Source organism: Peromyscus eremicus, chromosome 1 (genome assembly GCF_949786415.1).
Source record: "Peromyscus eremicus chromosome 1, PerEre_H2_v1, whole genome shotgun sequence".
NCBI classification, from domain to species: domain Eukaryota; kingdom Metazoa; phylum Chordata; class Mammalia; order Rodentia; family Cricetidae; genus Peromyscus; species Peromyscus eremicus.
In genome coordinates this window covers 6,571,060-6,585,174 of record NC_081416.1, presented here as the reverse complement: position 1 = coordinate 6,585,174, position 14,115 = coordinate 6,571,060, and the positions used below count along the sequence as shown (strand labels likewise).

General features: G+C 43.4%; 1 protein-coding gene across 1 annotated transcript in view; it reads right to left on the bottom strand.

The window, feature by feature from the left end:
• The window catches only part of Gpam (glycerol-3-phosphate acyltransferase, mitochondrial), a 36,378-nt gene extending 24,553 nt beyond the window's left edge, over positions 1 to 11,825 (bottom strand). The window contains exons 1-5 of the mRNA XM_059256442.1: positions 11,701 to 11,825; positions 6,661 to 6,754; positions 5,644 to 5,774; positions 3,648 to 3,770; positions 1,609 to 1,682 (exon numbers count right to left, since the gene is read on the bottom strand). Coding sequence (XP_059112425.1) covers positions 1,609 to 1,682; positions 3,648 to 3,770; positions 5,644 to 5,745 — 299 coding nt within the window. The 5' untranslated portion in view covers positions 5,746 to 5,774; positions 6,661 to 6,754; positions 11,701 to 11,825. The remainder of the gene's footprint in view (positions 1 to 1,608; positions 1,683 to 3,647; positions 3,771 to 5,643; positions 5,775 to 6,660; positions 6,755 to 11,700) is intronic.
• Positions 11,826 to 14,115: the final 2,290 nt, after the last annotated feature.

Sequence of the window (14,115 nt, the reverse complement as noted above, 5' to 3'; positions counted from 1 at the left end):
ATGATTACTACAACAAAAAGCCCAAGCACTCTCTGAAAGGCCTGTGCAGTCTACTGAAACATGGCATCTGTGTGGTGTGAGTGTGGGTGAACGGACACCTGAGCACGGAAGAGAGACAGCACATAGAATGTGCAAATGGACCTGGGGGTGTGCAGCAGGACAGTGCACACACACCCCGTGCTTCTCAAAGCTTTTAGCCTTTGTCATTGAACACACAAGCAGCTGCACAGGCAACCTGCTTCAGGGAACAGTTTGGGCTACCGTCAAGTTGGTGTCTTAACTGTTCCAATCAGGGCTAACAGACAAAACATTTGGCTTCCTATGTAAAATGTCTATTTATATGAAGAAGAAACTGTTTCTTTACTTAGGACCACGGTCATGTCAACTAAGAAATAGGAAATAAAAACAAATTTCATGGACCAGTCTTTCCTCTCTGCTTTAAATTTAAACCAAGAAGACAGAGAGGAACCTGAGAAACGGAAAGAAAATACTTGGATTTGGACTCTGGTTCTATTACAAAGGCAAACTTGAACACACAAGCCAGGACTGTCACCCTAAACACAAGACCCTCTTCACCTAGTGAAGGGCAGTGCCATCGGGGACCAGATCCACACACTGCACTCTTGGATCGCCTTGCACAGAATTCCAAGCATTTCTCATCACCAAGAACACCTCTGCCGCCTCGGGCGGGCGTCTGCTCTTAGAACCGCAAGGACTGGTGGGGTCTCTGGCTGTTGTTTCTCTGGTATCACGCATCTTCTAACTTTCCCTTATCTGCTTGTCTTACATACAGCAAAGGCCCTTTCTCCCTGGCACCTACCAAGTCCCTATGTACTGGAATTGGGAAGTCAGAACTCATTTTTTAAATTATCTTCGGTAAATAATTCGAAGAACATTTACTGCATGGAGGGGACCAAGAGGAGGGAGAAGGACAAACGGAGAGAGAGTTGAACCTGAGCACAGTACAGTGATGTCATCATGCAAATGTAACGAAACTCGCCGTTCTGCACAACAGGTGCTCACTAATAAAAGGAGGCATTTACTCAGGACAGAGTATGTTCCAGGACTCTTCAGAGCGGAGTCTAGAGAAGATTTTTAATCATTTGTGTTTGAAATTCCTGTGTTGGTGTATGACTGCACGCATGTGAGCATATATGGCAGTCAGAGCTGGCCTCAGGAGCCGGCCAGCACTCTCCTTCCGTCACTGGTGCCAGGAATCAGCCTCGGGAGGTCATCAAGCTAAGCCACCTCATCGGCCACATTTATGTTTTTGAAGTATGAAACAGTTACAACATACCATACGACATTCAAACCTTTATCTCTTGTCAAATACTTCCTACTTCATAGCAAAAGTCAGCGTCTTGATGTTTTAAAGAATACCACAGGTGACAGCTACCCCACATGGGGAGGCCTGACAGCAGAGCAGCAATTAACTGGGCTAGGCCTCCAGCACCTGTCCTGCTTCTAATCTTTAGAGGAACTCGCTTGTATCAAAGGCTCACATTCTATCCACTCTAGAAACCACAGGTACATCTTAAAGTATCCTAACTAGCGTTACAGAGTTTTACTTCTAAGACTTAGTAGAAGTATAAAAAAATGTCTTTTTACCTTGTGTGAGTTTCATTGATATAAATAACGTTCCGCAAACCCAGAGATGGGATACTGGGGTTGAAAAACCTCTCCTATAAAAAAAAAAAAGAATGTACACATGAATTCCCAGCTGGATTAATGGTCATGAATCCCAATAATGTCTCTAGACATTTCAAATTCAAGCATAACAGTAGGAATTACTGCTTCAAAACTTACAGAATGAAGAAAATACATGTTTTATTAAATAGTACTTTTTATACTTTAAAGATAGTCCCAAACTCAATTTTAACTTTGAAACCCTAAAACCAAAGGCCATGGAATCTTTTCCCTTCCCCATCCCTCCTCCCTCCCCTACAGAGCAAGACCTACAATCAGCCTCAGTCACAGAGCAGGAACCACAGTCAGCTTCAGTCAGTCACAGAGCAGGACCCACAGTCAGCTTCAGTCACAGTCACAGAGCAAGACCCACAGTCAGCTTCAGTCAGTCACAGAAGAGGACCCACAGTCAGCTTCAGTCAGTCACAGAAGAGGACCCACAGTCAGCTTCAGTCACAGTCACAGATTTCACTGGTCCCCAAATTCAAACAAACCATTATCCTAAATACCACAGTTACTGTTAAATTAAACCCCTCTGCGCACAAGACACATGAAAATTACCCATTATATGGGGAAGAAAATTGAGGCTGCCAAAACCTAAGCATTCAATCTCAGATATTTCCATTCTCTAAAACAACTGAACACCTAATAGTCACCTAAAAGTACACCTACCAGTCACTCTCTTTACAGGAGATCTTAAAAGGACAGCCTAGCCCTTTAACGATCAAAACAGTAAAAGTCCAAAAATAAATGCAAAAAAAAAAGTGTCAACAAGATGTAAACATTACTGCAATGAAATCTCTTTATAAAAAATTAGGTTTTCAAAGAATGGATGTCAAATATCAAGAACTATAAAAAACTTTCTAACAAATTATTTAAATGAACATAGGAGGAATTCAAGATCAATGTAGTTCTATCCATTACTACCTCTACACAAAAAGCAACAGCCTGTTACAATATACCCACTCAACCCCAGGCCATAGCCTCACCACCACCAGTAATTCCCTATGCAGCTCTGGCTGACAATACACTCTAGCGCTGCAGGTGAAATACTGTGGTGGAGAACTGTAGTTAAGGCATTGCCTTGTGATCAAAATTAGAATGAGGTGAGAGGCCAGTCTACAAAGAAAAGCCACGTGGCCTTCTACTTAAACCTTTGTTTCCACTGTCCTCTATATGCAAACTGGCCTCACTCCTGGACTGGCATTTTCATGCTCCTGCAGTTGTAACAGAGTCCTGTGTTAAGGTACTTATACTTTAAAAGGAGCATCTCTAGCAAGCCATTCTTGAGCAGACCTGGATGCTACAAAAAAAAGAACTGCTCCGGCTCTGTCTGGATCTCACCAATGTTAACAAAGCCATCTAGGCCAGGCTCAGAACTGTACCGCCTGCCAAGCCAGTCTCCAGTAGAGAATTCACCCAGCACAGTCAGCCATTCACACAAGTTCTAAACAACCTCTGTAAACGACAGTTTCCGATTCCTAAATATTTGGTCCATCCCAAGAACAGCTTAACAACTAATACAACCTTTCAAAACCCTAACTCTGCTTAGAACAGGAGGGAAGGAAATACTAGGGTTGCTAACTCATCCCTCTACCAAATGCCATTAGCAGCTCACCTTTCACCCAGTCGGCTCTTCTCAAAGAACAAGGAAGGGTGTGGCATGCTTATCGCTCAACAAAGTAACAAAAAACCAAGGACATTCTTGGAGGCTAAAAGTCAGCACCCAGCAGGCATTGAGCACTACTCCATCAAGGCTATGGATGTTAACTCAGAGTAAAATCTTCTCTCCCCCTAACTGTGGACCAACATTATTGAATAAATGAATTAAGTCCATTTCTTTACCTGAAATGTTTGACTTAAAAACAGGGGTCTTGGTTCTGAAGGAGTCAAATCCATTAAGACCAAACAACAAAATCCACAAAACTGAAGCCCTCTGTGCTGAGCAGGGGAGTTCTTACCCAGCTCTGTGGCGTGCAGGAGTAGCAGCACCTTCCCACAAACGGCCTCTTCCGGCTCATGAGGCTCTCCTTCCATTTTAGCGTTGCGGATCTGAAGAAGGTAGGTTTGAACCCACAGTCACCCTGATAAATGTAAGGCAGAAACTGTGTTTAAATGGCATCAGAACTGTTCTCTTGGTCTCTAAAACTAAGATATTTCAAATAAAAGAGAAAATTATGCTGTTTCTTTGGGCAGTATAATTACACGTGCATTGAGTGTTTTCATGTAAAGTATCTTGCTCCACAATCATCACTTAGAAAAGTTTGTTACATAAGAAAAAGTTGATTTCCTAAAAACATAGTTTGTAACAGTTGCTAACTGCTGGATACAGCATTCACAGGTTTTGTCACAGTTTTGATGTTCACCAAAGGATGAATGGATAAAAATATGACATACATATTACCCAGTGGAACATTATTCAGTCACAAAAAGGGATGAAAGCCAAAGCCGCCTGGAGTTATGTTGACAACAGCCAGGCACATACAGGCAACCACTGCCATTCCTACACGTATAAGCTGAAAATGTTGGTAAACAAAGGTGCAAAGGTCGAAGGGGCTTCTGACAGTGGGAGGAAGAAATCAGACTCCTGAATCCCTGTGCTCAGTCAACCTTGAGCCCTTCCAAAACAGTCCCACAGGAAAACTATGAACGCCTGACACAGTGAGCTGTTGTTCTTGCCAGAGTCAGAGGAAAAACAAAGCATGCTTAATGACATTGTTATCAAGAGCATTTAAAGTTGGAATGTGAAGCGGAGACAGTTTGACTAGAATCAAACCCTGTTCAAGGGTATGCAGATTCCTCTTTAACTCTGGGTGTTTATTGTTCAGATCTCACTGCTATGACAGTCTTTAAAAAAACAAATACTGAGCCGGGCAGTGGTGGTGCACACCTTTAATCCCAGCACTCGGGAGGCAGAGCCAGGCGGATCTCTGTGAGTTCGAGGCCAGCCTGGGCTACCAAGTGAGTTCCAGGAAAGGCGCAAAGCTACACAGAGAAACCCTGTCTCGAAAAACCAAAAAAAACAAAAAACAAAAAAAAAACAAAAAAAAAACAAAAAAAAAAACAAAAACAAAAAAAAAAAAAAAAAAACAAATACTGTTATAAAGTTGTGTTGAGGGGCTGGAGAGATGGCTCAGAGGTTAAGAGCACTGACTGCTCTTCCAGAGGTCCTGAGTTCAATTCCCAGCACCCACATGGTGGCTCACAACCATCTGTAATGAGATCTGGCACCCTCTTCTGTATACATAATAAATAAATCTTTAAAAAAATAGTATTTAAAAAAAATAAATAAATAAAATAAAGTTGTGTTGAGGTATTTTAAATACCCCATGTACTTTGAAATAGTAACACAAGAAAATGCATGCTTTTTTAATTAGTTTAATAGCAAGTTTCCTATTTCTAATGTTTTTAGAGTTCATTTCCATTATAAAATTCATGCTTACTAAATATAAATTGTGGATTTGTATTTTCAGTAGATACTGAAAACAATTTGTATGCCGGGCGGTGGTGGTGGTGGTGGTGGTGGTGGTGGTGGTGGTGGTGGTGCACGCCTTTAATCCCAGCACTCGGGAGGCAGAGCCAGGCGGATCTCTGTGAGTTCGAGGCCAGCCTGGTCTCCAAAGCGAGTTCCAGGAAAGGCGCAAAGCTACACAGAGAAACCCTGTCTCGAAGAAAAAAAAAAAAAAAAAAAAAAAAAAATTTGTAAGCACACTACCCAAAACAATGGTTACTGTTTATGCCTCCAGACAAGTAATTTGCTTTTTAATATAATCATTATTTTGATTATTTTCCATCCAGTTTTTCTTCCCAATTAGTACTATCAAAAATTTTAAATTATTCTTAGGTTGCAAAAACACCACTTCTAACAGCTGGAAGCAGTTTTTGTGATGATTAATCTCTACTTGATATAAGGCAGTCAGTTCAGTAAACTATTCTGAAGGTTTCTCTTCAGCTTACCCAATCCTCACTTGTGTGTTTACATCGGCCAAGGCTGTATTCTGATGAATTGGGCAGATAAGAAACATCTATTGTGCCAAGCGTCATTGAAGACTCATCCATGTCACAATGTGGAAGTCCCAAATCATGTGCTGTAAAAAATAAGTACTATTCAAGGAGGCATCCAGAGACTTAATGCCAGGTCTGAAAATGCTGATGTCTACACCATTCTGTTCGGTAACAAGGTATCAAATGAAATGACAGGTTTCTAGTGCCATGAGTCGCTGCACAAAAACTCCAGGTCGGTGGTGGAGTGCTTATCTGGCCTGATGTGTTTATGTTTCTGTTAAGCTGCCCTGACCCCAGAGGAAAAAGTCAACATTTGTATACTAGTATTTCCTGAACATACAAGGATACAACATCTGTACCCTTCAGATTCCTAAGCAAAACTGCCATGAATATCAATTGTAAGAATGAAAGGCTTAATGCTGGTATGCAACAAATAATTATTGAACTTTGTTAATAATCGATAATTCCTGAGAGGATGAAGACATAATTTTTTTATTATTCATTTATGAATATGTGTGCATGTTTGTGCATATGTATGAGTGTCTGAGGAGGCCAAAGGAGGGCATTATACCTCCTGGAGCTAGAGTTCCAGATGGAGCTAGAGTTCCAGGTGGTCAGAAGGCACCTGATGCAGGTGCTGGGAACCAAACTCTGGTCTTCTGAAAGGTCAGCAAGCACGCTTAACCACTGACCCATCTCTCCAACTACAGCATAAGCTTACTTAATACAATACACGTCATATGTATGAGTACAGCTTTCTTATACAATCTTTAATTATTTTAGCTGTATTTCTCACCTAGCATTAGATTCTTTTTGTAAAATCCAAAGATCACCTTCACTTAACAGTGTTCTCTAAAGGGAAAACTTGGACTCTTTACAATCCCCACGTGGATTTGTTCCAGTAACTGTTTAGCCTCAAAACAACTGCAACTACATAAGCTGACACCAGAGACCCATAAAGCATAGCACCTGGGGGGAAAGTTCTTCTGTAGCATAAAGATTCGGCCCTCGGCTACCAACTTCCGGTCCAGAATGGCCACACAACGGGGGAGCACGCTGCTGCCTGAGGAAAAAAATGAGGCGATCAGAGGAGGAAAAGGAGGCTAGTGCCAAGAGAAGTCCCCGCCTTGCTCCTCCCGCCCCACAGGGTTTACCCGAGGTCAAGGCAGATTTTTTTTAAAAAAACAGGAGAGGGGAGGAGAATTTTAAAAAGAAAAAACTAAAATCCCAAAGGGTACAGACAGCTGTGCTGAGCAGGGCAGAAAACAAAATCTGACAGTCGGACACAGGCAGAGGCAAGCGGGCCGGCCCCTCTGGAGTTCAAAGCCCCGGCTGCACAGCCAGCGTGTGAATTTGGACAAGTTAGTTAACTGCTACGCCTTGCTTTTTCCATCTGACAAATGAGCAGCATTAACCCGACTCAACTGTCAGGGCTGCAGGGAGGGCAGGGGTCTCCATAGCACGCCCAGGACACCGTGGAGTGCACAGCGCTCAGTCCCACCACGCGTGGCTGCTGTCAGCGAGCGGTCCCCAGAGCCAGCTGCTCGCGGAGCGCCCTGCTGCCTCGGTTTCCCTGGGGGGTCTGAGACGACAGCCCTGCCAGTGCTTCCACCGCAGGCGGGTCCCGCGGGCATTCACGTGCCTACCCATCCCGGAGCCCGGCCCACTTCAGGGGGAACCCGGAGTCCGCCCGGGACACTTGCAAAGCCTCGGGCGAGCCCAGGCAGAGCGGCGCCCACGCACCTGTCCCCGCGCTCGGGCACAGCGGCGTCCCGCAGCCGCAGCCCGCACCACGCTCCGTTCCACCAGCCCCGCAGCTCGCGCCTGGGCGCCTGCAGCTGCCAGCGATCCAGCTCTGCGCCTGCTGCAGCGGCGCGCGGCGATGACGCAAGCGGCGCGCGGCAGTGATGTCAGGGGCTGCCGGCCGCCCGGCCTTGCATAATACGCTTGGATGAAGGGTACGCTGCGTGCGCTGAGCCTGGGGAGTGAACCTAGTGGTTACGCTGCCCATGCACGGTCGGCGGGTCGGTCGGTCTGTCTGTCTGTCATCTTCCTTGTGTGGATCACCAGACCCTGCGGTGGAGTGTATGTGGGCTGTGTGGGTTTAGGTACCTAAGCGTGATCTTGCCCTTTTATGAGATGTGTGAGAGTAAACTGAATCTGTTAACAATGTGGAGACAGGGGTTGCCAAAGGCAACGTTGTGAAATTTCTGTGAGTGGCTGAGCCTTACAGGGGAAAAAAAAAAAAAAAAGAAGAAGAAGAAGAAGAATGGACAAGGTAAGGCTTGAAAGATACAAAGCCTCCAAGGCAGGACGAGTCAGCTTTTTTCCTTTGAGGAATATTGCGCTAAATAGTATATGCGGTGATTGTGCTAAATGGCCATGTTCAGCCTTCCTAGGGGTGTTGAAATGTACGTTTCACATGTTCTCACCACAAAAACTGCTAAGTGTTTGAAATAATGGTAGGCTAATTAGCTCAATTTAGTTACTTTGCATTGTACTCAGAAATCATTAACAGCACTTTAGTTCATATGTGTGTATATAAACTTATATATGAATTTACAGTTTAAAATGCCTTTTTAAAAACAGCTTGAAGAAGTCCCGATCAAACCTTACCTCACTTGAGCCATTTAAACAAAACAGCACTGGGCAGCAAGGGGCTCTTTTGCAATATTTGTCAAAGCTATTGACAAGGCCGATGGTTATCAAAAGCATTAGTAGTTTAAAATGAAAACGATATACCACTCAGCACACATGAAGTAGGAACTAGAATCTGGGAACACAGATAATTAAGACATGATCTCTGTTCTTAGGTCACTGCTGTTGGTTCTTGTCCATCTTGCATGCTCTCACCCTAGTCCTCTGCTCACATACATCTTTGTGGACAAATAACCCAATAGAAACTTACCCAGAACTCCCTAGCATTGAAATCCCTGGGCCCAGCACCTCAGGCAGGCCTACAACAGAGAGGCCTCTCTTTTCCCACTCTTCCTCAGCAGTTGTCCCTACCATGGTCCTGAGACATGCTGTGCCATGCATATTATGCTCCGCCCAGCACTCCACAGTCCTTAACCCGGTTCTCCAGGCCTTCCCTGTTCGCTCCAGTCCTCAATTATCACGTTCTTCGGTGACATCTCAAAGATTAACCATAGCACCATGTCTCCAGTCCTCATCAGTCTATGTCAGAATTCCACAAGGTTACAAAGTCATGATGGCAGTGCCCTGCACCAGAGTCCTAATCAATGCTCAATGCCATGTTATAATAAGCACCCCATAAATATCTGAAGCGGAGGCATGAGAAAAACAAGACTTTCTTAACTTGAACTTTCTACCTTTCTCTATAAACCCATCCTAAGAAGCAAATATTCTCTTCTGGGAAACAACCCCAGAGAATGGAAGAGGATGTTCATAGAATAAGCAATACAGAACTTCTTGAAGTCAGAGACCCTGCCTTTATTTAGCTTCACATGTACCTTAGCAAAAAGCAAACACGCTTCACCAAAGTTCTGGAGCACTGTATATTGGCTACAAAGAGTGATTCTTATCCCAAAACATGAAATTTTGTGCATAGGATACTGGGCCCTAACAACAAAACAAAAAACATGGAAGGAAAAAAAAATAAAAGCCTTAGGGTGATAAAGAAAACAACATGAAACGAAGTAGAAAGACTGACAGAAATTCTAAAATGTAAGTCAGAGGGAAAATGTCTTACATAAAAGTCATTTGTAGGGACTCCTCTTGCACAAGGATTACTGTATGTGTAAATGTGGGTTGCCGTGCCAAGAAGTTCAGGTTACTTAATGAAAATTGTTTTGGAAACCGGTGACACCCTAAGCAATCTCTTTTATCAACAGAGTGAATTATAGTCACCAGTCCAGCCCATCAAGATGGAGCAATGAGTGAATCCACTGCCTGATTTAACACAACAAAAAGCAAACAGGCAGGTATAAAGCAATAGTATTCACACATCAGACATCATGTACCTGAGACTGACTGTCTAGGGGGAGGGAAGCAAGTGAGCTGAACCCTATAATTACGTTGATTTATCACCTAGAAAGAGTCATCAGGCTTCAGTACAGAAAGGAGGTTTAGGTAGTCTATGAATTGAGGAGCTAGAACTGAGACACTATGGGTATGGGAGCTGGAGCAGAACACCAGAGGAGAAAGCTGTGTGGCACAGGGAGCCATGAAGACCTGCAGACCTCAGTCCAGTCTTGAGCTAATTCACCTACACATGTCAGGGAGCTGTCCACTTCCAGGGAAGAACACAGAAACATAGGAAGAGTGGAGAGAGCACTTGTGGCTTGCACAAGATGGGGAATTATTCTTGTTCCTACAAGTCAGAGTTAAAAGATTCTTGGTGGTCATACGAGACTGTAAAATGCCTGATCTTCAGAGTCTGAAAACCCCATAATTCATGATATAAATGATCTCACCTCAGTAGCAGAGCAAAACTAGCCTTACAATAAAGTCTATTATGGTCCTATCCAACACATCTTAAAAAACAAGATCCACCCCCAGCCCCCTGGTCAATTGCTTTAAAAAAATGTATCTTAGAATAATGCATGAGAATACTCACAGGGAATAAAAAATATCCTGTACCTCATAGTGAAGTTCTCACTGTTGTCAAATTGAAATTATTAGGTATGCAAAAAAGAAGAAGAAAGAAAGAAAGACAGACGGGAAAGAGTAATGCACACCAGAAATGGAGAAACCCATAAATTGAAAATCTTAGAGATAATAGGTTAATAGCAAGTAGAGTAGAAACATGTAAAAAAAACTTAAGCCAAACTAGACCGGAAGAGAGACTATAGCTCAGCTGGTTGATGGCTTGCCTAGGTAGCATGCATGAAGTCATGTATTCCATACGTAGCACAACTGCAACGTAAGAGCAGGTGTGGTGACATAGACCTTTAATTCCAGCACTTAGGAAGTAGAGGCAAAGGATCAGAGTTCAAAATCATCCTCCAGTATAAAGTGAGTTCAATGCCTGCTGAGCTACAAGAGACCCTGTCTCAAAAAAATCCAAATCAAACAGACGTTATGAAGTCATTGAAATTTTTAAAAACATGTAAACGCATACACACTTGTGATGAATTAACAACAGATTAAATGTTACTGGAAAATAAAATGAATTACTGTAGAACACTGTGTCAGAACTACGGAGAATGCAGCACTGAGGACCGGAAATTAATAATGAATATGGCTTCAGGGACTTCAGGCACATGCGACTGGTGTCCCTGAAGGAAAGGAGAAAGGTAAACACTAAAAGAATTCATCTCTAGAAGATGCAGGCTATAAGAAATGGTACTGGCTTCCAAACAAAAAGTAAAATGCTGTAGCTTGAAATCTGAATCTACACAAAGGTACTACAAGACCTTAAGGACCCCCAAGGAATGTTCTTACTAAACTCTCCTTAAAAGATAATGACTACTTACTACAGAAATAAAAGCAATATATATGGAGTTGATAGCATGTATAACTAACATGAATGACAGCAGCAGAGAGTTCAACTCCACAAAGACAGAAGGTAACAGAAGGGACCAGAACACAAGCCTTTCTCACTAGGTTTTTCCAAGATTTGCACTGCCTATTTAATGGTCCATCTCTAAAAGGCTTCCCCTGGTGATCAGAAGGAACCTGAGTATATTTGTTTCAGTTGTTACTCATCCACCTACAAATGTCTACTTCTCCAATCGAGAATAGTATTAGCTGACTTTTCAAAATCGACTCATGCAGGAACCATGGCATCCCTTGATCTAAAATATCACAATTATTCTAGAAAATTCTAGTCAGAGAAATCAGTTGAGCAATGAAGAGACTATGCTTTTTTCTCATCATCTGTTTTTCTCCAGGCTCCTTTTGGTTACTTAATTATTCAGTAACTGTTTGGTTACTTAGTTATTCAGTAACTGAAGCCTCTCCTTCACGCCAGGCACTCTGCTGCACACACAGCTTTAACAAGACAGTGCCGTCTCTTCTCTAGAGTGGAGAGTCTGGTGTACTTACTCAACTCCTGTTAGTAATTGCTCCCCAAAAGATTCAAAGCTCCGCTTGGACTGTGGCTTGTGGCTTCTAGGGTTCTCTTAGTTTCTCTCCCTGAGAGAGCTGCTGGTCTAGCATCTCTCTGTCCTTTCACTGATTTTGTTCAGGGTGATCTTTTGCCAGGCTCTGAGAAAAGAATGAAGCGAGGTGTCTAAGCCAATTATGATAATCTCATTCCCGAATATTGCAACTGTTGCTGCAGCCAAGATGGTCACGTGACTTAGTCCAGGGCAGTGTGACCTAAGAGAAAAGCAACTGATGATTGCCCAGCTTCGCTCTCCCAGTTAAAGGGACACAGCAGGCATTGCCGCCTCCCTGCTCCCCCCCCCCCCCCCGAGTCCAGCTGTCTCGACTCTGTCAGACCCCCATCTATTCAAACCACTAACGTTTAGCAGAACTCTGTTCCTCTCAGGCAAAGGCACATTTGCTTTGACTTTAATCATGGACATTTCTTGCTGCTAGAATGACTCAACCACGTGAAAGAATAAACAAATAAAAGAGAAGGGCTTTAGAAATCAGCCTTACTAGCTCAGCAGGCTGAGGGCTGGCCGTGGAAGGCGTGGGCTCTATCTTTTAGAAACCACCTCAGGCCATAGGGGATTGAACATCCTTGACTCACTTTGGACACACTCATAGCACTGGGAAGACCTCACTTTCACTGAAAGTTGCTTCATAGGGGAATGGATAAGTAGATTAAGCTCCAAATAAACTCAAAGGAGGATTTGAGTTAAGTATGGTGTTGGCTAAAAACAGCTGTAACTACATGATACCTTTGGACTGATATGCCTATCATATCTTTATTGGTTTAAATAATAACACTTCAAATCTGAACAATTCAGTGCAGCAAATAATGACCAATCTCACTCCTAGAAAATTCAGGACCCTCCAAAATGCTACACCATGAAAAGTGCTTCCAGCCAACAGCCCCAAACCACTTAGCCTTAAGTGATACTTTCTTCCAAGTTTTGAAATGGAAGAGCAATGGCTGGTGGTAGTGTAAACTTCTTGCTTAGGTGTTGGGCATTGGGCCTCAGTTTAAGAAAGAAAAGACAGATAGAGGCAAACAAAAGTCCCCAATACGGAAGCTAATTTTAGTGAAAGATAACGTTCTAAGAATGCACCAAGGCCAGCATTAATGAATGCATAAGCCGAGGTGGGGGAGGATCCACATGACAGTCTTTCAGGATGGCCTTCAATTCCACCAGGAATGGTCAGACTTCCAGGAAACCTGTCCTGGCATGGCCTAGTGTCTAGCTGATAGAGTGAGGGACAAGGCTGAACTTTTTAGGAAGAAAACAAGGCAGAAACTAGGTGGATTCTAGATCACCAGCCACTAGCTGTGCCTTAGGGTAGTGAATTAGTTTATAGAAACTGTTTATAGGTGAACCGGGTGAGCAATCAGATAATAGAGAAATTAGCTTGGATGTCTTTAAAAAGCCAAGCTATCTCACTCTTATGGAATGAAAGATATTTCCTCTCTGCTCTAGAGTGTAACCAGACTTAGCTGTGTAAGTCCTACATTTTCCTATCAGGGAGGCCAAGCAGCTGCAGTCTATGATAGAACGCAAAAAGAATGAGAAGCTGCCTGACTGGGGTCTCTTGACAAGACAAACTCCACAGAGCTGTAGTTTCTCACTAGAAGTTCGGCTTGATTGTGTGAGAGAGGAAAGTTGTCTGAAGGGGGTAGAATTCAGCATAGCCCAGACACTGAGAAGCGAACAGAGGTAAGGAATCTAACTGTGGTTCAAATTATGAGGTCCCTGTCATCCAGAACAAAGTGCTGGAGGCAAACAGACCCTTCATGGTGAAGTGAGTCTTTGGAGCCTCAGGGAAGGCCCACATGGTGGAGCTTGTCACAGAAGAAATAGAGCTCTGAGAGCCACACAGGACCCAGGCAAGGATTAGGAAGACCCAGCAAAATGAGTCAGGGCTTCTACATGGTTCTCCATACAGCATGCATACCCAGGTAAGGGACAGGGGCAGACTTCTAAAGATGATCATTTTTAACATCTGAGGAATGGCTTAAAGATGGGTTGGTTAATGCAACATTCACTCATTCACAGCCCACTCAGAGTCTGTTGGGTACCAGGTGTCTTGCTAAGTATTGGTGGTAGAAAAATGAAAATGTCATGCATGGATCTGGTCCTGGTGAGTAAAGAGTCCAGTGGACCTTGACACACAGGAGAGGGAAATAGGATAAGAGGCAATAAGCAAATAAAATAGGAAAGATGAAATAAGGACTATCAAGAGTCCATGTCACAGACTAGTGAGGAGAGCAGCCTTGTAACAGTCATGGTAAGACTCTAACTAGAGATCAGTAGGCTGGATGGTCATTATGTAACCTCAGCACTCAGCAGGTAGAGGCAGAAGGACTGGGAA